General features: G+C 35.5%; 3 protein-coding genes across 3 annotated transcripts in view; 1 reads left to right on the forward strand and 2 right to left on the reverse strand.

Moving 5' to 3' along the window:
• Positions 1 to 167: 167 nt before the first annotated feature.
• On the reverse strand, positions 168 to 835 carry LOC115623889 (pupal cuticle protein Edg-84A). The gene is made up of 2 exons (XM_030518442.1): positions 824 to 835; positions 168 to 761 (listed from the first exon to the last, which is right to left on the reverse strand). Exons 1-2 carry the CDS (start codon positions 833 to 835, stop codon positions 168 to 170), a joined length of 606 nt encoding a protein of 201 aa, XP_030374302.1.
• Positions 836 to 2388: 1553 nt separating this feature from the next.
• Positions 2389 to 4324, reverse strand: LOC115624299 (Golgi-associated plant pathogenesis-related protein 1-like). The gene is made up of 5 exons (XM_030518923.1): positions 4290 to 4324; positions 3056 to 3175; positions 2780 to 3003; positions 2601 to 2693; positions 2389 to 2534 (listed from the first exon to the last, which is right to left on the reverse strand). The coding sequence occupies exons 2-5, from the start codon at positions 3137 to 3139 to the stop codon at positions 2471 to 2473; spliced, it is 465 nt and encodes a 154-aa protein (XP_030374783.1). The 5' UTR covers positions 3140 to 3175; positions 4290 to 4324; the 3' UTR covers positions 2389 to 2470.
• Positions 4325 to 9022: 4698 nt separating this feature from the next.
• The window catches only part of LOC115623890 (homeotic protein labial), a gene marked incomplete at its 3' end in the record, with an annotated part of 29831 nt that continues 14121 nt past the window's right edge, over positions 9023 to 24732 (forward strand). Inside the window, exon 1 of the mRNA XM_030518443.1 lies at positions 9023 to 10349. Within this exon, the coding sequence (XP_030374303.1) occupies positions 9023 to 10349 (1327 nt within the window). The remainder of the gene's footprint in view (positions 10350 to 24732) is intronic.

The following is a 24732-nucleotide window of genomic DNA, read 5'->3' on the forward strand; positions in this document are numbered from 1 at the left end:
CTGCTGGAATAGACCATAAATATATCCAATTATTAAGTAAAGTTCAGTCGAGCGTGCAGTTTTCTATTTGTTTTATTATTTTTCATAACTTTAAACAACATATTGGTATTTTATCATAATCGAACGACCATACAGTATAGAGTCGATTTCAGCATAGCGTTTCAGTTCTAAAACACATAGGAAACGGCATGCGGGTGTGACGCATGAAGAGTCTTCACCAGCGCCGGTGAGTGATGGGAAACGATGGCGGCAGGTGCGGCATGAACGATGTGAGCAGCGGAGGCCAAATGAACTGGTGAGGCATGAACCACCGCGGCAGGTGCTTGGTGAATGAATGCGGGCGAGCTATACGTTTTAATGTATGCGGCTGGCTGCACATACGACTTCAGCATTGGCAGCTTTTGGAGTTGCTTTTTAGGAGCGATTATCGGCACCGCCACTGCCGCGGGCCTTGGTGCTGCCAGTTGTGGCGCTCTGGCTAGTGGTTCGCGATGCACTGTGGCTGTAAAGCCCCGATCGCCAGCAACCACATACTTCACGATTCGTCTGTAGCCGTCCGCATCGTTCAGCGAATACTGACCCTCCACCGTATCTCCATCGCGCGTTTCCGTTTGTGACTTGACATCGCCCGTGATGGAATCCTGCACATCGTAGCCGAAAGAGTAGCGAGGATGTGCATCGTAAGTATCCTCATTGGCCACAGGTTTAACGGGCAGCAGTGCGGCATTCGATATGGCCAATAGAGCTGCCAATAAAGTAAGCTAGTGGGAGGAAAATACTATTTTATAACAGCTTTTTATAGTTGAATGCAAATTCTACTTACTTTGTAAAACATGACTGGATCTTGCTGGGAATTAATAATTTCTGGCTTGCTGCAATTGAGTGCGGTCTCTGTATGAAGGCCCTTTCTGACAGCGTTCCCTTTATATAGGCAGATCTCTCACTGACCCAATGCCACAGATTCGCAGCCACCGTTCTACAGGCATTGCATTGTGGCAAGGTCAGTGCTTCGCAACAGACCTCCAGACTTGGCCTGCAACTAGTTTATCAGCCATCGACAGGTTTTTGCTTTTTTCAAGGAGCTGTGAAGGAAACAACATAATGATTTTTCTGTTTACACAACGTGCCGTTAGTACCGATCTATAGTTACAACAGTACCGATATTTTGTGGGGATACACACATATGTGCAATAGTCGCCCCACTGAAGAGCCTTTATGATAAGTAGATTATTATTTCGGTTAGGCATTGTTTTATTTGATAGCTAACTCGTCTATTGTAGGTGTATTCATAATTTTAAAACATTAAAGAGAGTATAGCTTTGTATTAAATACTCTTGTTATGCGAATGACAGAACTTGTCTTCTCTCAATAACTGCTAAGTTTTCCATATTTACCCAGATTCTACAAGTTAAGTCTAATTATTGTATCAGAACAGTAACAGATTTATAATTTATGCGACGATGTTTTACTGTTTGCTCCAAATACTGCTGTATAACAAAAAAGTTGCCTAAAAGTATGCAATAGTTCCTCAACACATCAGCGCTGTGGTGAGTTTCCACTTACCACAGCTAAGTTGGTAAGATCGCGATCAATGCTGCCAAGCTCGTGTATTACGAAAGCTTGTTTAGGGAGAGAGCGCGTTAAATACAAAAACTTATTTTCGTAATATTAAAAATGAATTCAAATTTATGCTTCCATTTATGAAGTGGAATGGTAATTACACAATAAAAACAATAAGCTAGATTCACATAAACTAAATAAATAGTTATTACAATAAAATAAAGAAACAAATTAACTTTAATTTTTTATTACATGTTTATTTTCTTTTCTTTTAATCAGAACAAAATTCGATTATTTAATAAATGTTATTATTAAAATGCTATAAAGTTTGAAACTTTCCTAGTTTTTCTTTAAAAAATAAAAAGCAAATTTTTTAAATCTTACAAGTTTAGAAATTATATATTTTCCAATAAAGAGAAACATTTCAACAAAATTAATTCTAAAAATAAACTATACAAGAAAAACTACAAACTATCGAATGACAAAAAAAAATGTTGTTTGCAAAACCGCTGCGCAATGGCCGATATAGGTTGCGTTTTCAACGAAAAAACACTTATCAAACAGTAAAAGCATATCATAGATTATGAAGATTATAACAAAACAAACCAGCTGACATTTCACCAAATCAAATATACTTACTATACATATATATACCGGCCAGTACACATTTCCGTAACACCTGAAACAATAAAAGAGCTTCCACTTCGCACAATAAATACTTTGCTTGTTTCTGTGCAAAAAAAATTCTCTATTTCCATTTAAGTTATATATTTAGTTTACATATTCTAATATTGAAATAAGGATTTTTTAATAATAAAGCTTTGAAAGTAGAGTATAAGTAGTATGTATACCTTTATGCGAAACTTAATAAATTACAATTTAACTTGTGTTTAATAGTGTTATTTTCCTTTTATATGTAAGAGTATGTGCTCAATAGAAAGATCAAAAGATATACAGAACCTTTAAAGGTAAAGCTGTGAAAAATTGAGATAAAATCTTAATTAATCGATAAACATACAACATCCGCTAGTTATTTGTACCTTCCACTTAGTGCTAACACATTTTCCTTATACAGACCATCTATGTTGCCAGGCGGCAGATACCTTATGACGAGAAAGTTACCTCCAAGAGAACTAAAGTGGAAACATATGTATACATTTATAAATATTTCTAAATATGTAGTTACATTTATAAATATTTGTTTTAGCCCTGCGCTTACTTTCTACTGTTGCCAACGCCCAGATCTGTGGTACTCTTCCAAACTATTTGAGTGAAGGCCTCATTTTCGTCATATATCTTAGGGTCTGTAAAGTTATAATACTTGATTCCCTCGTACCAATCATCCACACAAGTCACTGGGGACGCATCTTCCTTATAGCACATATATTCGCCATAATTACCCCTAGAATTGGACAGTTCAATTCTTGAATAGAAAGCGAGTATCTGCAGAATAGAATTTTAAAATCTTGCATTATATATAAGGTATACTTATTACTCCAGCATATTCCCTGGCAGTTATGCAGAGATCCCTGTTTAATGTTAAATGCGGTACTTTGTGTCTGCTTCGGTACTTGTTCATTTTCTCAAGAACTTCTTCCTCAATGTTTGTGGCAATCTAAGTGAATGGATGGCGGGAAAAGAAAGTTTTAACAGCGATTCATTCTGAACGATGTGTTTGTATATAAAATTATAAAAGTATATGTAGGTTTCTTCTAGCCGTTACGACAATTTCTAACCCTCGGAATTAAAGTAATTAAATCATTTCAGAAAAAACTAAGCTTGTATTCTTTGCATATCCAGTACCCAAATGTTGAAAGGGTATACTGTAATTTAGATACATATAGTATGTACATATATGATCAGCACAATTGATAAAGATATGTCTGACAACTAGAACTTTTCTTATCCATAAGCAGAGCAAGTTTATTGGAAGCCATATGTATAGTTTCATTTTTTTATATGGCTGGCATAAGTCCGATAGGCGCACAAAATAGTCTTTGTAAAATAACTCGTTTATAAAGATATCTTTGTTGTATATATAGCTATATATAGTGTCTCTTGATATTCTGAACTTTTATTAAAATCATCTCACTATATCATATAACTACTATAGAAACGATCGTTGTGAAAAAACGCACTTAATTAGATAGGATTTTTTTTTATAGAGATACCTTAAACAAGTCTAGCAGTTTTGTCTTTTTCAGAAGTTTTTAGAAAATAGGTGCACTATATCACATACATAGCTGACATAGTAAATAAAATATTGTATTTTATTTATTTATTATTAGTTCTTAGTGCGACACGAAAGATTCGTATAAATTAATGCACTAGTCACAAAAATAAAATATCCTTAGATAATAGAATTAAAAGTGATCTGATTAGCCTACTTAACCTATATAAGTATATGTATATGACAAATGCACAAATCACGCTTGGTACCAAAAACGTGTTTGTTGAATTCCATATCAAAACCATTTTTGTATTAAAACAATGTCTTCTATAGGAAGGATTAATATAAAAAGTAACTGTAGTGCTTCAAAAGCTGACTACAGAGTATGTCAGAGTCGGTCTGTCACTATTTGAACGCTCTACTTTTTTTCGCTTGCTGTCGTCTTTTTCTAGCCTAATTTCTATATGTATTTATGTAACTATGTTCATTTGTACAGCAGAAATCGAAACATTTTTCAATTGTCAAGAATGATTGCCTTTCCAAAAACAATTAAACGTACCGCCGGTACAACAACAAACAAGAAAACTGTAAAACAAATTTTGTTCATTTTATAAATGAAAACATTCCAAATAATATGAATAAATCGTTAGCTTTGTAGACAGTTCATTCAACGCCTACTTTCATTCACATTTGTAAGGATATATTATGTAAACTCTAATAATGTATTCCAGTTAATATAAGTAATTTTTTTCTTATTAAACAAGAATTGTTCGGAGCCGCTATGGAGTGTTCCTCACACCCCATTGGTGTGTTTTATTGACACAATGGATAAGCGGGCTCATCTAGCTGTCCTGTTCTAAATGTTTCAGTATTCCAATTTTACAGTAGTTGACCCGAACAGGTTTTGCATAAACATACTTATGTACATATAGTATTTAATTGATGTTCACACACTCTAAAGTTGTAGAGAAAATATAAGATGTATGAAAGTTGAAGAGAGAGGAGAAAAGAAGACATGTTATAAAAGTTCTAAAATTGTTAAATTCCATTTCGCTTTAATGGGTTGTATAGATAAGGTACTGAGTGGAATACAACAGGCATCTATGTGCAAAAATTTGTTTCCTCTAGCTATTATAGTCTCTAAGATCTAGGTGTTCATATGGACAGACGTGGGAACAGATAGGCCTTATCATGCTGTCTGCCTGCCTCCTTTGGCCTGTTACATTTTTCACTTTGTACAAACCTAATATACTCCTGTACCTTTCAGGTAGAACTAGTTCTATTTCTTACTCAAATACTTTATACGCTCTCCCGTTGAGTGTTACATGCACCGACATGATTGAGACCTGCTGAGCAATGTAATTTGACAATTAGAAGTGTTCATCTGAGAGCGAGTTGCCAATATGTTAGCAATATTTTCCTATCCAACTGAACTAGTTCCAACTCAAATACTTTATACGCCCCCCGGTTGAGTGTTACATGCACCGACATGATTGAGACCTGTTTAGCAATGTAATTTGACAATTAGAAGTGTTCACCTGAGAGCCCTGTAGTATTTTAGCAACTAATTATCGACAAATGCAAGGGGCAGCGATCTAAGCAGATAAGTCCGTTGCGTTAATTAATCATAACTATGAGAGACAAAAGTCAAGAGCTGCATAAGTCCGTTGCGTTAATTAATCATAACTATGAGAGACAAAAGTCAAGAGCTGCATAAGAAATGGCACAAATATCGATTTACCCCAAAAATTACAAAGGGAAACTCGAAAAGACCGCGAGTTTGTTTTTTATTTTTTTTCCGAAGCGAAGCGGTGACAGTTGGCGCCAACCAATCCATCAATTTTCGTAGCGCCAATTGTGCCTGTTGCTCGTCTCGTCACGTCACGGCAGGGCCGGGAGTGGGGAAGGGAGGGGAGTCGGATGTGGGTATGGGTCTGGGCAGCTGGCACTCCTGTGTGGAGCCAATGGGGCTTTAAGTATCGCTTTCAGAACACAATTAACCACAATGGAGGTAATTTGTTGTTTGTGGCGACGGCGGAGCACAATCGGTTGGCGTCGGCCGTATTGGTCAGTTTTTCGGACAATTGTAACGAATTTTTGACGAAATATTCAGACCCTTGACGCCTTCTAAAGCTCGACAAAGCCATTATTTCTAACATCCGATCCATCCAATGGTATTAACGCTCACCAATGTGGCAACATTCTCCACCAATGTGGTTTCAATTTGAAAGTGATCTCGCTTTTTTTTTCGAAGGTACTAAATCACTATAATCTTATAGAAAAATTAATGATACTAATTACATGTATTTATGTAATGAAGTCTTCATATGGATTCTTCAAAGTCTCTTTTACTGTTAATGTAACACACAAGAGGCGTGGTACACCCCACAAGGTACATATATGCCTGTTCAGTATGACAAGGCATCTGTCTGTATGAACGTAACGATCTCGTTAAATAGAGGAGCTATAATAACCAAACTTGGTCTCTATATTTAGATCAAGTTTATGTTTTTTTTTCACACCCGCCCTAAACGATTTGTCCATGGCTCCCAAAATGTTTGCCATTTTTAGTCAAATTTCAAAATTTTCGAAATTACATTTCAGTTCCTTCTCACAGTTTTAGCCTCTGTGGAAAAATTTCAAAATTACATTTCAATTCGCTCTCATAGTTTTAGCCTCTGTGGAATACTTAAGTCAATTAGTTCAGTATCATTTTTTCTTCTTTAAATTATGATATTTGTTGTATCTTCTTTTTCTGAAACTCACACAAGTTCAAAAATCTTATGTTAGTAAAATTATTAAAATCTTATATTATTGACCATCGCCCAGTTGGAGGAATATGTAGTTTTGACGGCCTTTAAATCAGATACTGGACTGGGAGGACAATTCTCCTAGTATTATAAAGTATTCGTTGCATTTTACATTTGGATAAGCATTTAATTTGTCTTCAGTTACTATTGTTGAAATGTTAACTTCATTGTTGAAAATATACCAGGGAGATCGACGATACTGGTTTAGTTTGGATTAGTCTACGTAATATCTATATGACTATATAATTTTCTATATTCTGAAATTTCAATTCAATTTCGAGGCACTGTTAAGAACGTGCGACCTGAATTTCAGTCTGATAAAAAGCTATTTAGCTATATAATTAGTTCAAATTTGTAATGCCCTATGGCCAATTAAATGTAGATGTTTACAAATATTATTTAGTCTCTTAAATTTCTTCCTCTTATTTGTTGCTATTGTTTATCAAATGATAGGCAAATAAAACCTTGAGCGTACTAAAATATGCCACAAATTATCTAAAATGTTGCCAGTCATGCCCATTTACATTATATTATAAACCTTAATATCTATCTGGCAGCTACACATTTTATTAAATAACAAAACTCGACCCATCTATCTTTATTGAAGAAACAATGTGGCTTTTATTTAAAAGCGTTTCTATGTCTGTCACTTTAAGTTACAGTTCTAAATATATATAAGAATACTTAATACAGGGTTTAACACATTCGACGCTAGTGCTTTTATTTATAAAGTCAAATAGGGGCACCTGAAAAAGAGAAACCTTTGGCCAAGAACTCAGTACAAAAGAAATATTATTGAATAAACCAAAAGTTGCAAAACTGTATATCTAGGATAGTTTTTCGAGCTACTGATCTACCAGATAATAGCAGCAGAGAGTAGAGAGCTCAAATAAAAAATGTAATTTATATTGTTCAATGTCCAGACAAGATGTTAAAACGCGGATCATTAAATACATAGTTTTTCTCCTGAAAGAAATATTTTTCTAAATGAAATAAATAAAATTGAAAAACACTTTTAAAAATAGCTTGACGCCTCATGCCATTATTAAATTAGCAACAATTTAAGCACCTTTCTATATTTAGTTATAACCATTGGCCTGGTGATCGGCAAAACACCGCCTGCACCATTTCGTTTGGTGAGATAATTTGGCTTGGGACGCGGGAGGAGAGAACAAAAACACACATCCTGTTACTATTAATTGCCGCTGTCCGAAAATATAACGAATCACCTTGGTGTGCTACGCAAACACCCAAAAGGACAACTGCGTAACAACTCAATGTACTTTGTTGGACGCCTTTGGACAAACCAACTGCGCAGACATACATAGACATAGCCATAGACGCCGACAACGACAGAAAGTTGTGAAAATGTCAATCAACTTGCACAAAAATACAAAAAAAAAAAAAAACAAAAGTTTTCCAAGCTGTAGAACGACCGACAAACTGAAAAACCGACAAACTGACAGAGCGACAGTCAAAGATGATGCATTGTAGCGTGAGAGGTGCAATGCCTGAAATAAAGATATCTATATATTGTATCTCTATCTCCCGCCATGTGACAGACCCGACTGACTGGGCACGGGCACCTACGAATTGCATCCCACTGAGTCACTGAGACGAGCGATTTAAATGCCGTTGCCATAGATGGCTGTCATATGTGTAAATGACGATTGACAGACGCCTGGAGATGGAGGGATGGACGAATGGACGCATGGACGGGCTAAGCTTCAGAGAGTTACCTGCACACTGCCTGGCTGTCAATCTCTGGGGGAATTCGGTTTGGGTAGGTGAGAAAACGCAAACAACAAAACGTACTAAATACAAAAAAACAAGAAACAGAAACAAGAGTTTCCAGTTAACCAACAATAAGACGCAAATCGCCAGCTACATGGGGCGTAACTCTAATGGCAGCAGTGCCCAGGGACGGTCAACAAAATTGGCAAAAAAAAACAAACTCGCACACACACTCAAAAAACACGAAAAAACGACCAAAACCTAAATGAAAAGCCAACTGTGAAAATCGGCAATGACTAACAATGCCACCACTGATAAGAGCGCACGAGTATATAAACGTGTGAGCGAAACAACTACACCGGCAACTAAGCCAGCACCAGCAGTGGCGCATAAGTGTAAGAGAGACGGGCACAGTGCAGTTTATGGCATTGAGGGCGTGGCCTTCTAATATATGCGACGGGCATGTGCTGCGCTGGGTTGGTTGCCAGCGGCCTGCCTGCCTGCCCGGCAATCAGTCACGACTTGCTCAGCAGGCATGAAACACGTCGTTGTTGTCGTCGTCGTTCTCGTCGTAGCCGTCGCCGTCGTTCGCGTTTCCGTCGCTAGTGACGTTTTCTAAAAAATTGTAATGGCGTATCGCAAGTTTTAGTGATCGAGCAGCGTGTGTTCAGATTTATAGTGATTTCCAATACTAGACTTGTGCTGGTCAAGTGAATTGTGTGCTTAGTTTTTGTCGCTCCCTTGCAATATGATGGACGTAAGCAGCATGTATGGCAATCATCCCCATACGAATGCCTACCAGGTGGCTGGTGGCGCCACTGGTGCCGCCAGCAATGGTGGCTATAGTAGCAATAACAGTTACTTCCCCTCGCCGCCCGGTGGTCATAATCAGCACCAGCATCACACCTTGGCCTACAACGGTTATGAGAGTAGCTCGCCAAATTATTATCAGACGACCATGCAACAGCAACATCTGCACCACCAACAACTAACGCCCCCACCACAATCCCAACAGCAACAACAACAACAGCAGCAGCAACATCAGCAACAACAACAGCAACAACAACAGCTCTATACGCACTCCCATCTCTTTAGTCCAAGTGCCGCCGAGTATGGCATTACAACGAGTGCGTCGTCAACGGGTGCGGGTCCCAATGGCACGCCCATGCATCCCACTAGTCACTCGCCCACCGACTCCTACTATGAGAGCGACTCGGTCTCTGTGCATTCCTATTACGCCACAGCGGCGGTGGCCACTGTGCCGCCCGCCAACAACTCACCCGTAACGGCCACCAATGCCACACAACAACTGCAGCACCACCATCAGCAGCAGCAGCAACAGCAACAGCAGCAGCAACAACAGCCGAACATTGCCATGGATCCGCCCATCATCAGTTCCGAGAACGGTCTAAGCTACACAAATCTGGACTGCCTCTACAATCAGTGCTCCAATGTGGTGGCGCCACAGCCGCCGGTTCAAGCGCACGGCTACACGGCCATGCATTCAAATGGCGGTCAAATGGAGGAGAAATATGCCGCCGTCTTGCATGCCGGCTATGCGGCACCACCGCCCGGCCTAGTGCTCGAGGATTCAATCATACAGCTGGCAGCTGGGCAGCAGCAGGCATCGCCACAATTGTGGCACCACCACCAGCACATGGCCGGTGGCTATGCTCTGGATGCGGCGGGTATTCCCATGGACTCCCTTGGCATGCATGCGCACATGCACCATGGTCTGGGTCACCACCTGACCTCGGCCGCACAGCAGGTGCAACAGCAACATCACCAGCATCAGCACCAGCAGCAACAACAACAGCAACACCAGCAGCAACAGTCGCAACCACAGACGCCGCAGCCCCAAGCAACGCCGCCCAATGGCGTTGGCGGCTGCATGGGTCTGGCTCGAAACCAGCGCGTCATCTCGCCCGGTAGCTCCACATCGTCCTCGACAGCATCGGCCGCGACTTCCAATGCGACCCACCAGTCCAACGCACAATCAAAATCGCCGAATCACGCCGCCAACATACCCACATACAAATGGATGCAGCTAAAGAGGAATGTTCCAAAGCCTCAAGGTAAGTTAAGCAACTCGCCTTTAACTACAGACAGCCTCCGCTGTCGATGAGGAAATATTTCACGTCAGTGTGGCCAAAGCTTCAAAATAAAAACTCCAAACAGACTTTAATCTACAAATAGCAGGAGATCATCATTTTGTATTTATTTAAACAATTTCAGATAATACTTATAGCGTGTATAACGTGTAGATACGTAGATCACCATTATGTATAGGAGGAAATCATTTTGTATTTATTTAAACAATTTTTAGTTAATCCTTATATTTCAGCAATATTTGTATTAGTGTGGTGATAGTTCTCAGTTCATTTGATATCTTGAACAGACTCTGCTACATTTTTGTTGATCACCATTTTTAAAAAAGAACTTGGAATTGAAGGGGCTGGGGGCAGAAATAGATATAAGCAAGAGCATCCAATGTTTCCAAACCATTTTAAGTATCTATAACATAGTTAAATTCCCATTCACCGTTTCCATGTGAACTATTTTAGCCTTATTTTTCAAGAAAGATAAAACCTTGGTCGAGGTAAACACTTTAATTGGTTCACAGAAAGCCGATCAGAAATTATGAAGGCCGGTTTAGGTTTTTAATTTAAAAGATTTGCTTAATGTTAGGACGAGCTAATCTTAATATTAAGCTTAATATCACTCTATACTCTTACATATACATCCCACATACTATGTAATATTGTCATCTTATATCATCTTCCTTTAAAATGTTCAGCATTAATTAGTGGGTGGAGTCACTTATCTCACAAAACTAGTGAGACCTAAATCGACTAACTTAAAAACTTTTCTCAATTGAGAAGTCACCAAGTTGTTTTCAGTATATGGCAGTATTTGCAGAAAGTTCAGTTATACCATACTTTTAGATTGAAGATACACAACTGCATCGCCAGATATCAAACCAGCTAAGACTAAAATATCTGTAAAACAGAAATTATCCTTATCCCATCTCAATTAAATGTAGTGCTATTCAAGCTTTTTCTAACGATGACATGTTATTTCCTGCAGCTACCCAATAGATGATTAACAATTATATATTATAGTTTATTTTTATAGATCGCCATTTTATGGTAGTCTACAAAATTCTTCTCTTAAGAACACTATTCCGATTTACAGCGATGATCTTTAATGATGATCTCATTTCATAATTGATTGAGATTGACTTCTTTTATATTTTTTTACCCTTACTTAAGAGTATTATCTATTTAGAAATACCTTAAATTTTTTATCTTAAACCCTTCTTCCATACAGTTTAATTAAGAAATTATTTATAATGTAAATGCAAAATTCTTTCCACTGCACACACCTAACGGTTTAAGCCGGTTCTAAATAGTTAACTTTAGAGATAACTCATAAATAAGTGTTTTAAGACTGAGATGATTTCAGAGTTTTGGGATTACATTTGAGTCTTAATCAGGCTTTTTTTGCTTTCTTCTATTAACCTGTGATAGCCGCTTTATCACGAATCTGTTGTCGTTTGTCATCTTACAGCCTCATTAAATGGCATAAAGGTTAAATTTGAAAGCAGATTTGATTAAAGTTGCTTATCTAATTGCAGACGATTATGTATAAATTTAAACAACTTAATAGTCCGATATCACATCGATTGACTTCAAAGTTGGCTAATAAGTCTCGGCTCAAAATACGTGAGTTCAGCTTCAGCTAACAGAGCTATGCATAGCAATAAATACAAGCTGGCGATCACACGAGAATGTATGTATAGCTCGAAAGGAGAGGGGAGGAGAGGGGAAAACAACAAACTGGAAATCGTAAAACGATGACTTTCAAAATTGATTGACAGTCCGAGATACACGTATAACATATGTGTTGGTGCCTGGCTACACATCAGACGTCCCACCGAGGGCATGTCACCTAAAAATACGAATTCGAATACGAATGTCTCTTCAAATGCTCAAGATTTGCGTTTGCAGTTTCTTCGCTCATATTCTTATGCCTCAGCTTTCCTTTAATATTTCAGCCCGTCGTCTGTCGTCTGGCGTCTGGCGTTCTGCTTTGGCATTTTTTGCATATTTCAGATAATTTCGTCAATGCTGTGCAGTCAGTCAGGTTGTCACTTGTCACAATGTCACAGCGTTGAGAAGTTTTGTATCTTGAAATTAGCTCATACATATATAGAATATATGGCCAGTCATGAACAGATGCAGATACGCGAGAATTAATTGCCAGATACAGAGGAATTATCATTCAAATAAATAATGTATCGAATAATTAACCAACTGCAGCATTTAACTCTTTTAACTGATTTAACTTTTATAAGCAAACAAATGTCGATTTTTGTAAAAAAAAAAAGGGGAAGGTTCAAAAATCGGTTTCAATAACTCGCAATGCTTATTAATAAAAAATATGCCTAATACAAATTTAAATATTAAAAAATAGAAAAATTAGATAAATGATAGTTCAGTTTTCTGCCAACAATTTTAATATAATATTAATAATATTATTTTTTTGAGAAATTAGTACCTCATCTTCATGAAATACCTTCTTGCCTTAAAATATGGACACATATATTCCAATTTTGTATGAAAGATGTATTAATAATTATTTTCAGCAAAAAACAAACTCAAAACAAACAAAAATAATAATAAAGTCTCACTTAATGTTAGTGTTTATTAACATCAAAACAAACAAAAAATGAATACAGTTTCATTTCTAAACCTTAACTAAAAATATTAATAATTATTAGGAAATAAATGGGTTGTTTTACCTCACAAATACAGAGGAATTGTTTAGTAAAATTGTTTCTATATAATGTATAATTTTCTTTTTAGAAATACATTTCTAATAGCACAACTATTTTTGAAAAAAAAAAAGTTTAAAAATTCACCCACGTTCAGAACAATTACAAAGAATTTTCATTCTATTGTTTTGATATTAAAAGTACTTTCCATAAAAATTATTTGCAAATATGAACTATTATTTCCTGAAACTATTAGACCCTTTTACCCTCTGGGTCCAAAATATATAAAAAGAAAAAAATATTTTGATATTCAGAAGAATTAATAGCCAATATAATTTATTTTCCAATGTGTTGAAATTACAAATATTTGAGTTTAGTTTCTTATAAAATTTTAAACAATTTAAAAAATACAATATCATTTAAATTCCAATGTTTGAATTTAATAAAATATATTTATATTTGCCCATAAATCGAAGGAACATTTAAGAACAACTAGAAATTCATACTCATTTACAATATTCGAAAAATTGTAAAGCAGGAGTAATAGCTTTTTTCAGATTTCTTCATAAATCGAAAATTAAAAACAAATTCATTAATAATGTTACCTAAAATATCAGATATTTTTTTTATAAAAATGCAAATAATGTACAGTTCGCTAACAAAAAGCGAATCATGTGAGATTTTGCATTTTCCCTTTTCTATGTGTTTGTTTTAAGTATTATTTTAATTTAAAGAACAGATCCTCTTTGGTGCTTAGTAGAAGCAGCAAACTAGTTGGAACATTTTACCTGTTGCGACTATCCATGCATCCATTGAAGCACTGCACTACTGCACTTGATCAGATATCGTATAGATGCTGGCTCTGAAGCACTCACAATTGTGAATACGAGAACATAATCCCTTGCTCCACCAATAATCATACAAATATTTGCTTATTAATGCTGAAAAGTGTCATTTACATGCATCGTTTTCAATTAAACGACGCCAGCGATCCCCACGCGCCGCACCCAAGGCGGATCGTCAACCATGACGCGTGCAAGTGGAACCAGAATCGAATGCCCAAGCGACATGGCACGATGGAGGAGTGGGCTGTGGGAATCGGGGTGTAAGGAGCGAACATACACACGCAATGCAAGGCAAGGCAGTCAAACAAACAATTAAAAGAAAAGAAACAAAAAGAAACGAAACGAAAAGAAACGAAACGAAAAGAAACGAAACCCAACTCGAATCGAATCGAGTCGACTCAAGAATGAACAGAACCTACTCGCATTGTGCTTCTTGCTGATCTGGAAGTCAAGTTGGCTGTCAGAAAAAATGATTATTTAAATAAGAGTTGTTGTTTGAGTCGGCGCGTTGCAGTCCGGCGCGCCGCCGCTGCAGCGGACAACTGCAACCGAACTGTCACTGAAGCTTTGAGGGTGCGGATGGGAGCGGGCTGAGGGGGGCTGAGCGGCTGGAGGATTGGGGCGATCTGGTCCGGTTCGTCGGCTCGATGTCTGACTGTGAGCGCACATGCCCAGTCCATCTGTCATGTCATCCATTTTCAGCCAAAGAAACAGCATAATCAGCAATCATGGTTATAAATGGTAGCATTCGACATATTGGCATTCACGAACTCACCGCACACCGTACACCGTACACAGCAGAAGCTCGCGAGCAAAATATAAAATACATACATATTTGAATACCCTTATATGAGTAGCATAGTGGTAGAGATATGTATGCCTTCGCTCGATTCCATTCAATTGAAAGCGCTCTAATGTGTTAATCAGCATTTTTCTCGTCTGGGAAATTACTTTCTGGCATCGCTGGAAAATGTTAAATTAGAGTTATGTAGTACCTGCTTGTGTGTACGATTATGTTTGTGGAGCGGGCAACATTTTGCTGCAAAGCTTAATTGATAACATTCTCTTTAGTGGGGCTTGACAGTGGCTACATGGCCAAGAATTTGTCCATTGACAGCATTTGGCAACTGTGTAATAATTGTGATAAAGCATCGCAAACTAATTTTAGTTGCCATTTAAAAAAATGTGCACTGAATAATAATTTTAATAATAATAATAATAATTGTGGCAAAGCATCGCAAACTAATTTTAGTTGCTATCAAAAAAAGTGCACTGAATAATAATTTTAATAATTAATTTTAATAATAATAATTATAATTGTGACAAAGCAGCGCAAACTATTTTTAGTTGCTATCAAAAAATGTGCACTGAATAATAATTTTAATAATTAATTTTAATAATAATAATAATAATTGTGGCAAAGCATCGCAAACTAATTTTAGTTGCCATTTAAAAAAATGTGCACTGAATAATAATTTTAATAATTAATTTTAATAATAATAATAATAATTGTGACAAAGCAGCGCAAACTATTTTTAGTTGCTATCAAAAAATGTGCACTGAATAATAATTTTAATAATTAATTTTAATAATAATAATAATTGTGATAAAGCATCGCAAACTAATTTTAGTTGCCATTTAAAAAAATGTGCACTGAATAATAATTTTAATAATTAATTTTAATAATAATAATTGTGGCAAAGCATCGCAAACTAATTTTAGTTGCTATCAAAAAATGTGCATTGAAAGGGTAAATGTTTTAAATAAATAATGCAAAATATACACTTTCTTAAACGCTTTAAATATTTAACTAAAAATAGATTAATTTATAGAAATTTAACGAGCCTAAATGTCTGCTCATTAAAAAAAAAGAAACACAATAATAACAGAAGTACTTGTATTTATATATGAAAGTAGGTTTTAAAATAGATTTGCAAGATTTTTTCCAATGAAGAGCGACGTTCTTTCTGATCTTATTACTCTACTTGTGGCTGGAACTCAATGCTTTTTCATCAAAAAGAAATTATCTTTAACTTTTGATTGAACATCGGGGATCTTTGTTGATCTTAGCGCTCTCTCTTCATTGTTTTTGAGCACACCTAGAAACTAAACATAGTAACACAGAGATTTGTCCTATAATTAAAAAATGTTGTAGAACAAACTTGCACTTTTACCCCAACCTTATACGTTCAATAGATATTTTTATGAGGAAAGTGCGAGCCTATGTCCTGATTAATAGCTTTACTATCCTGTTATAGTATCTATAACAAGCTTAGGTTCTTCAAAAATTGGAGAAAGTATTCGCTCAAAGCCCAGAAATAGTGGAATCTAAATGTGACATGAAAGGGGTCTTCAAGAACTCTGTAGTCTGACAAGACCAAACCCATTACATATTTTTACAGAAGATCGGTGATTGTGGAAGAGCAGTAGCTAAGAATTTTGAAAAAACTCTCAATATAACAAAGTGCGTATAATTGAGCATGCATCTGGGAAGGCATTCAAGGAGACTTATAAGAAATATCAAAACTAACCCACCTAGTAGAGCTGAGATAGCATTGATAATACTTATACCACTTGAGCATTTGAAGCCCAACTTTGTAATTAGTTCCAATAATGTCTCCAAGTCTGTTGGTATAACAATCTTAGGTAAGATGAGGTTTATGTTGTAAGATATGCTGAACAAATTCAATATTTTTAGGAAATAATAACTATTGATAGTTCCTCTACCACTGCCAACAATTAAAGCATTATTCTTCGTCCTGTACATTGTGTTATTTTATAGTCTTTGTCTCTAGCGTTTTGGAGTTAAGTAAGTCTTGAATCTTATGCATTCAAATTGCTTAAATGATTGAATGTTTTTTTAACCAAATTCAAGATTTGTAGAAAATTACAACAACATTTATAAAACAAAGTAATTCTTCAAATGTGAAACTGATTACCTCTAAGATTACTTATTTAAAACACTATTAATATCCAATATTAATGACATCATAATATGTAGTTCTCATAGAGTTAAAAAGCACCAGTTTGCAGCAACACTCATCTTATTGATTTGCACATTTAAGTGCGCAACACAACTATTGCTCTCTAAAATATTTTATCACATCATCTTCAACACCTGTTTCCCCATGAGCCCCAAGCACATATTAATGGGACACTTTCCCACCTATTTTATGGCTGTACTTAGAGCAAATAGCCCTAAATCATGCTGCTCCACAGCACTAAGTATATTTGTTTACGTTTATTGGCCCTTTTTTATGAATGCCCATAATTGAAGGTCGGACAAGCGGAGACCTGGGACCGTCGCTGTTTCTGTGGTATAACAATTTAATTAATACTTTTTACCTCGTTGGCACTGCCTGGCATTTCGTGTTTTATTGTTTTTTAAACGATATACCACTTTGTCGCAGCATTTCCCCTTTATGCAGACCGCACACGCGAACTGAGTTGCGAGCCGCCAAAATGTAAATGAAATTAACATAAATGTGAATAGAAATACAGTCAGACGTCCATAAATGAAACTTTACGGGTGGCGATTTAAATTATTTAAAAACTTATTATTATTATTATTATTATTATCTTTGCTTCAAAACATATATTTGCGAAGTAAACACAAGTAAATTGAATAACAAATTATTAGATTTTATTGTTAATTTCATTCATCGAAGGTTTAATTTATTTGTGGCAGTTTTTCTATAACTTTAAGCCTCCTTAAATCGTATTTAATGCCGTGGAAGTAACAGAAACTTGAATATTAAAATTGAATGTGTTGATAAGTGAAATCAGGATTTAGTTAATGGAAAACACATTTGCTTAATTCACGTATTTATTATCGCATGCAGAATATTTGATTCTACAACTTTAAAGAGTTCAGAAAATTCACTCACTTGATTTTCCGGGGAACTGAGTTTATTTATTGAATAAAATGGCCGTAATTCGAGCTTTCAATGAGATATCTTATAGTTTCAAATAAAGGACCCTATTTAATGTACACCTTTTTAAAAAGTCGAGCGATCCTTATCCTTATCCGTAATTGTAATCGCCGCAGAGTGCATTTGAGCCTTCAGGACTTAATTGTGAAATATTGAAACATCAAATATGAATAAGCTTGCAAATAAGCGAGCAAAACAGTTGAGGAATTGAGAAATCTACACAAACGACGATATATGCGAAAACCTTAACTACAGATAAATAATTTAACTAGTGAAATAACTTAACTACCGCCTGAACTTTTGGTTGAAACAATACATAAATCAATTGAAATTTTAAATCAGTATATAAATCAAATATATCAAATATTTTTCAATTGAGCTTATTTTAAATTTTTGTTCAGTATTTTCTTGAAATTCTTCAGATTCAATTTTCTGGTTAAGTAAGATTGATTTATTTTAATTTGTTTTCAATAAATTTTTGGCATTCTACAGATGCAATTTTCTGGTTCAGTAAGACGTTTTAGACTAAAATCAAAAATTGATCTTTTTTTAAATTAGTTTTCAATATATTTTTGGCATTCTACAGATTCAATTTTCTGGTTAAGTAAGACCTGCTCTCTAGTTCATAAAATATTCCCATATATATATGGAACAGATTACGTTATTTGTCATCTTTAATTTCCTGCTGAATTTTTGATTTAAAGCACCGTTTTTAATTAAATATGACGTTCCCTGCCATGAGTTTAAAAGATGACTTCAATTCGAATTATTCACATAAATATATCAAATCTACCCTTCCTAATCGAGTGTAATATAAAATAATTCTTTAACTACATAGGTTTGACTGTATCTGTTCATATTTTATTAAATGTTGTTTAGATCTTTAGAAGGTACTTAAAATTTGCCGATGCCTAGTTATGGCTGCTAAAGGTGTTGGTGGCACTGTTTAGGAAACAGACGAAGGGACTGCATGTCGGGGAGAGTGGAGGAGCCCCTCGCCGGCGACGCGTATTCAACATTTATTTGATGTGATGTTTTGATATTTCTTGACACCAACACGCGACGCACAGCACCGAATGTGCCACAATGAAATGAAATGAATTAATTACGTGCATTTCAAAACAGAAAACAAAAACAACGAAAAACTGAAAAGCAAATACAACAACAACAACAATGAAAAAAAACTATTTAAACGAAATGATATTGTGGATAGAAAAGTGACCACCAGGAATTTGAGATAAGATCAAACGGTTGGCCAAACCAAACCGAGTTCTGAGCCAAAACCGAATGACCCGCCCGCCTGTCTGTCAACGTCGTCGACGGCGTCTACGTCAGGGCCCGTCACAATGGCTAGTTGGCTGGGCTTGGGCTCTGGGTCTTGGGTCTTTGGTCTGGGTCTGGGACTGGGTTTGGGCCTGTTAAAAAAAAAAACAAACAAAAAATGTGCCACGAAATATAAAAATTGTGCGGCATGTCGTGACAAATTTTGTTCGCTCGCGCGCGCTGAGTTAACATTTTTGAAAGCGTGTTATTAAATTTCTTGCGACGTTGCCCTAAAAGGGGTCAACAGAGCCAAAGTGGAAAAACAGAAACAAAAAAAAAAAACAAAAAAAGAAAAAAAATGAGCAACGGCAACTGGAACAATAAACAAATCGTAGGCAACATACTCGTAGAATTGTCGCTTGTGCTCAGATTTAATCACAAATCGATTTGTAAAGTGATAAACTCAGCAGTACTTACATTAATTACCACTTAAATGACCGCATTCTCAATCGAAAACTTTTCGAGCCAGGATTTTCGAATCATTGTCAGTCATCGTGGTCGTTTTCGATGTCGCTGTCTGCGACATTTACACACCTAAAATGTCAGTTTTAATAAAGTTTTGAGTCCAGCGATCGCACGACATGAGAAGCACATTAGCGGTCCCAGTGACAGGCTGTCAGAGAAGCAGGCAGGCAGTCAGGCAGTCAGGCAGGGAGTCGGACAGACAGGGAGATATAGAAATCCGCCAAAAATGTAACGTCAACTCGGCTGCTCCCATTTTTGTGTGCACATCTCTAACCAGTGTCCACTTCCTCAGTCCAGCCACCCCACAAGGCGACGCATTAAAGGATATTTTTTCGAGGGTGTGCGCTCCTTCCTTGGCTCTTATGATGTAACATTAGCCAAAAGTAGTCGCCTTTCGTCGTTTGCCATTCGGCCATTGTTTGCTTTTTGGACATTTCGTGTAAACAGTGTGCCAGCGAGGATATCTTATCTTTTGTTTGCATTCGCATAAGGTTCGCATCCGTGCGTTCCATTTCTCGAGCGCCGAACTGACGCGACGACCGCTTTTAATACTTTTCAAGTGTACTATAATTTAGGAAATTATATAAGTATCGGGTTACGTGCCTGCACAACAAACACAAATAATCGTCCGCTAGGTGCATATCATAGTTTTCGATAAAAACATATATATAGTATTAATATCTTTTCGCCAAATTGCACAAGTCGCTCAGTTCTGTTCGATAGATACTCGAGGGCACTGATAAGACCGCCAAATGGCTTACAACTTACGCTGATTAGAGCACCATTCACGGAAGCCGTTTTTTCGAAGGTAAAACACACTTCAGCCATTGCAATTTTGATAAAAAAAAAGAAGAACAACTTTATATCCTACTTAGAGTTTCTTACATGCATTCGTAAAGAGGCTTTATTTTATTTGTTCCAACGAGTTCTGCCGAAAAAACAATTCATTTTTATTTTGTCCTCCTTAGGACAGATCTTTAATAAAAAATAAAGATTTTTTATAATTTTCCAAAAGATTTTCAATGTTTCTGGTGTTTGCTTTGCCAAGAAAAATGCCTTTCGATTACTTCAAAATATTTCGAAAATATTCAGAAGCCATGGGGAAACACATCTGATTAAATCGCAACATACTTTTAAGTTTCTTTTATCGTTTTTCTTGCTCATACCCGGTTTGAATGCACTTTTTGAGGTAATTATTTAAAAAAAATACTACAAACAATTCACAATAAAACGCAAATGAAATGTTCTAATATCGTTTTTCAAGATATATATGTTTTGTTCAGTCCTCGTAAGTTCTTTTTAAGAAATTCATTGGTTATATATTTATCTGTATTATGCGTATCGTGTAAATAACTCATTACTTCTTTTTAGTCCCCAAACAATCAAATTGAATTGCCAACACTTTTCAAGGAATTGTAGTAGAAAATTACATTTATTTGCCAACATAATTTATTTTAAAAAATATTTAGAAACAAGTTTAGAAACTATTTAAATCCAATTAATTAAAGCCCTAAAGCCAATATGCCAATACTTTTGAATATGCGTTACTTCAATGAGTTTATTTGGAAGATGATTAATCCATAAAATAATCTAACTCTTACTAAAGGCAGATTACTTAATGGCAGACTGTTAACTGTAATATCTCCTTAGTAATAGCTGATTTCTCTAATAAAAAAAATAAACTTTTAAGCGAGTAAACACATCTCATTAGTAAATTATAAAATTCAGAATCTATAGTTTCAATTAGTCCAAATGTGTTTTTATAGTCTTTTTATATTGATTTCACAGGAGCTGTTTTTCACTTAAAATACATATCCAAATAAAACTGTGAACTCTCATATAAACATCGAAAAGGATTCTGTGAAAGTCGTGTCGTCTAAGAGCGAATCCACTGAGCTTGTGTTTTTATTTTTATTTTTAATGCAATGGCTTTAGTCTTTTCTACTTAAGTAATATTTTTTACAGCAAACATTTTTAAAAATTATTTTTGATTTCCAAAATACACCATTAATTGTTATTTTATTTCCAAAATATAATTTAATAAAAATTTGACAAAAAGAAGAATTTGAAGTAAGAAAAAATAGACCATATAATAGCTTTAGACTCTATAATTTATTTTGGTACAGTTTCTGAAAACTTATGAAGGTTTTAATTAGTTAATTAAATTGAAATTCAAAACTTGTCAAACATATTTCTTGGTTTATTAAATTTAAAACTTGGTAAACATATTTCTTTGTTAGCATAGTAAGTTTTTACAGTTCACATAAAAAGATATATAAAATACATAAATATATATAAATATATAAAATATAGGAAAACATATATACATATATATATAAGCTTGTCAGATCTCCCATACAAAAAACACCAAACCATCTAGCTTGTAGGAAACTTACTTCTGCCTTCTCTCATTTGCTTAATTTAACAATCAGCCTTCCTAATTATTTTTATGCGTTAAGTAAAGTTAGTACGACTATTTACATTAGCTTCAAGTATTTTCTGCTCCAAACTAGTAGTCATAATATAAGCCCGTAACGCATTTTTTTTTTGACAGCCAAATCCAAGGTCGAAATATGTACATTTCTAAATGGCGAGTTGTTGGCGAGAACGTTTGATTTGATATTCTTAGGAAAATGCACACATAAATGATTTATTATATTGAAATTATCTCGTGTAAACAAGTCAGTTGCCAGTACGCGTTAATGCCACTTGTCTGCAATATGCCAAGCAACGGTTGTTTTTTTTTTTCCTTTCGTAACCCCTCCCCATGAAAGCTCCCCTATCCGTATTCGTAAGCACCAGCCGCAAAGTCAGAAAATTTTTTGTTAATTTGTCTAATGAAAATGAAAATGTTTACTGCAGGAAGAGCAGCAGCTAGTTACAGGCCTATGAGACAGACGTCAGCCGATATTGAAGGCGACAATTTTAGACAGGCAGCTCCTCCTTCCGTCCGTCCGCCCGGCCGTCCGTTCGTCCGTCCCTAGGTTGGTTTTTGGGCCGCACGGATGCGCATGCATTGGTAAAAATTTTTGCACGAAGATTGATGATGACATTAGCATCATTGTCAGAAAATTTAAAGCAGGCAACAAAATGGCTAAAAAGGACGAACGAGCGAACGAGCGAAGAACGGCAAAGACGCCACTAAATGTTGACGGCACTTGAGCCGCAAATGTTTTCAAATTTGTTTTGTTGACATTATAATTTGCAAATACTTGTGACTGTGTGTGTGTGTGTGCATTAAGTCTGTAATGCTTGCCTGTGTGTGTAATATGTTTAAGAATCAATTTTCATCGTATGCCAAAAGCTTGCACGAATGAGGCATTAATTGAATTAAATCGTCAAAGTCGCAGGCAAAGGCAAGGCGAGGCGAGTCAAGTGGATTCCAATTTGGAGCATTGAAAGTGTTGACTGTCAGCCATTGCTACACACACGCACACACACACACGCACAACACATTTCAAATTGGCAGCCATTTTTTCTTGCTTTTATCGAACACCCTTATTTCTATGTAGCGCTAAACATATGTGAGAATGTTTCTGTGTGTGTGTGTGTGTTGTTCGTATATAAAAATAACAAAAGGCAAACTATGGACATCTACAACATGTGTATGTGTGTGTGTGTGTGTTGTGCTTCTGCATTTTCGTTGGTGATCCGTCATGTTGTCAGAATGTATTATTCGAATTAAGATTTTACTTTTTTTCTGCCATTGAATTGAATTAACAGAACGCACACGCACAAGCATAGAGCAGCTGTGACACATACACACGCACGCACATGCCCACATAAATATGTATGTACACACATAAATGTATAAGTACGTATGTACATAGACGAAGTTTTTCCAACTGCCAATCCATTTGACTCTTACTCTTACTATCAGTCAGAAAAAAAAATGCTCTTATAGAAAGCACTTAAAGCTAAGCAGGAGAGCAAAAAGTATGTCAGTTCTAAATATAAATATGTTATATAAATAAACTTAGCTTATCTATAACATAAGTATTTCATGTATTATCAGCCCATTTTGCCAAATCAGGATGATTTCACACTAGGTTTTTGAGGAAATCCACTCGAAATTATTAAGTGAAGAAAGTAATTGATCATAATTTAAGTGTTTGCAATCATCATATTTTTTTGGCATTTTTCAACACTCTTAGCTTTTCAGTGCTGCCTGAACTTTGAAAGTTGGCTAACACTTCAAGATTTTATTCCATTTTGAAATACACACATTTCTAATTGAAATTAGTTTTTATTCTTTAAATAAAAACGACAGATGTTAGTTCCTGAAGAGGTGCGAGCTGTTTTGATAATTCTACAAGGATGTATTTTGTTGATGAAAGTCATTCCATATCGTCTAGTCCTTCCATAAGCAACCAATTTTTTATGGAATAATTCACAACATTTCCCCACATTTTCAAAGCAGCTGTTCTTTTATAGATTGCCTATATCTACTTGTATATACCTTCCTTTTACCTCTTAAAATTATGTAAAAATAAAATAACTTTTTTGGAGATACATTTTGTTTTATGGCACATTTTATTTGATTCATTTTTATTAACTATTTATTTTTTTCATTAAATAAAGAAATATAGAAATATTTTCAACTCGTGGGAAATCATGAGATTTGTTAAAATTGCAAAGAAATGTGATCCTTTTATTAGAAACTTATCGTTTTTTACGTTTTTTCAGACACTTTTCAACACTCTTAACGACATATTAAACATTTTAACTTACTTTACTACGACATCTATATTAGTTGCCTAATATAATCAAAGCAACGGGTTTTTTGAAATATGTATAAATAAAATAAATATAATATATAATAAATAAACATATAATAAATTTAATCGCTATTAAAACAACCGCTTACATCCTTGACGGCCAATGATCAGAACTCTGTTAAATATCATTGAGGATCTTTAATTAGAAATAGATTAAATTTAATATAATATTCGCAATGAAATATGGTATGCGTACAAGAAAGTTTCTCTCTCTCATGTTTTCCAATATTTTTAATTACTATATCTCGACACTTTTAAGCATATTAAATGCTTAAACATCATAAACATCAGATTAGCCAAAGCCTTGCTGCGTTCTACCTTTACTTTCCATTTCATTT

The sequence above is a fragment of the Scaptodrosophila lebanonensis genome, unplaced genomic scaffold (genome assembly GCF_003285725.1).
Source record: "Scaptodrosophila lebanonensis strain 11010-0011.00,11010-0021.00 unplaced genomic scaffold, SlebRS2 tig00000053-arrow-pilon, whole genome shotgun sequence".
NCBI classification, from domain to species: Eukaryota; Metazoa; Arthropoda; class Insecta; order Diptera; family Drosophilidae; genus Scaptodrosophila; species Scaptodrosophila lebanonensis.

Bases quoted from the DNA above. Each gene is read 5' to 3' on its own strand.
- LOC115624299 (XM_030518923.1), bottom strand. From the start codon at position 3,139: ATGAACAAGTACCGAAGCAGACACAAAGTACCGCATTTAACATTAAAC. The intron at 3,004-3,055 runs GTAATAAGTATA...TCTATTCTGCAG, and splicing joins CTGCCAGGGAATATGCTGGA to ATACTCGCTTTCTATTCAAG. The intron at 2,694-2,779 runs GTAAGCGCAGGG...TTTCCACTTTAG, and splicing joins GGCGTTGGCAACAGTAGAAA to TTCTCTTGGAGGTAACTTTC.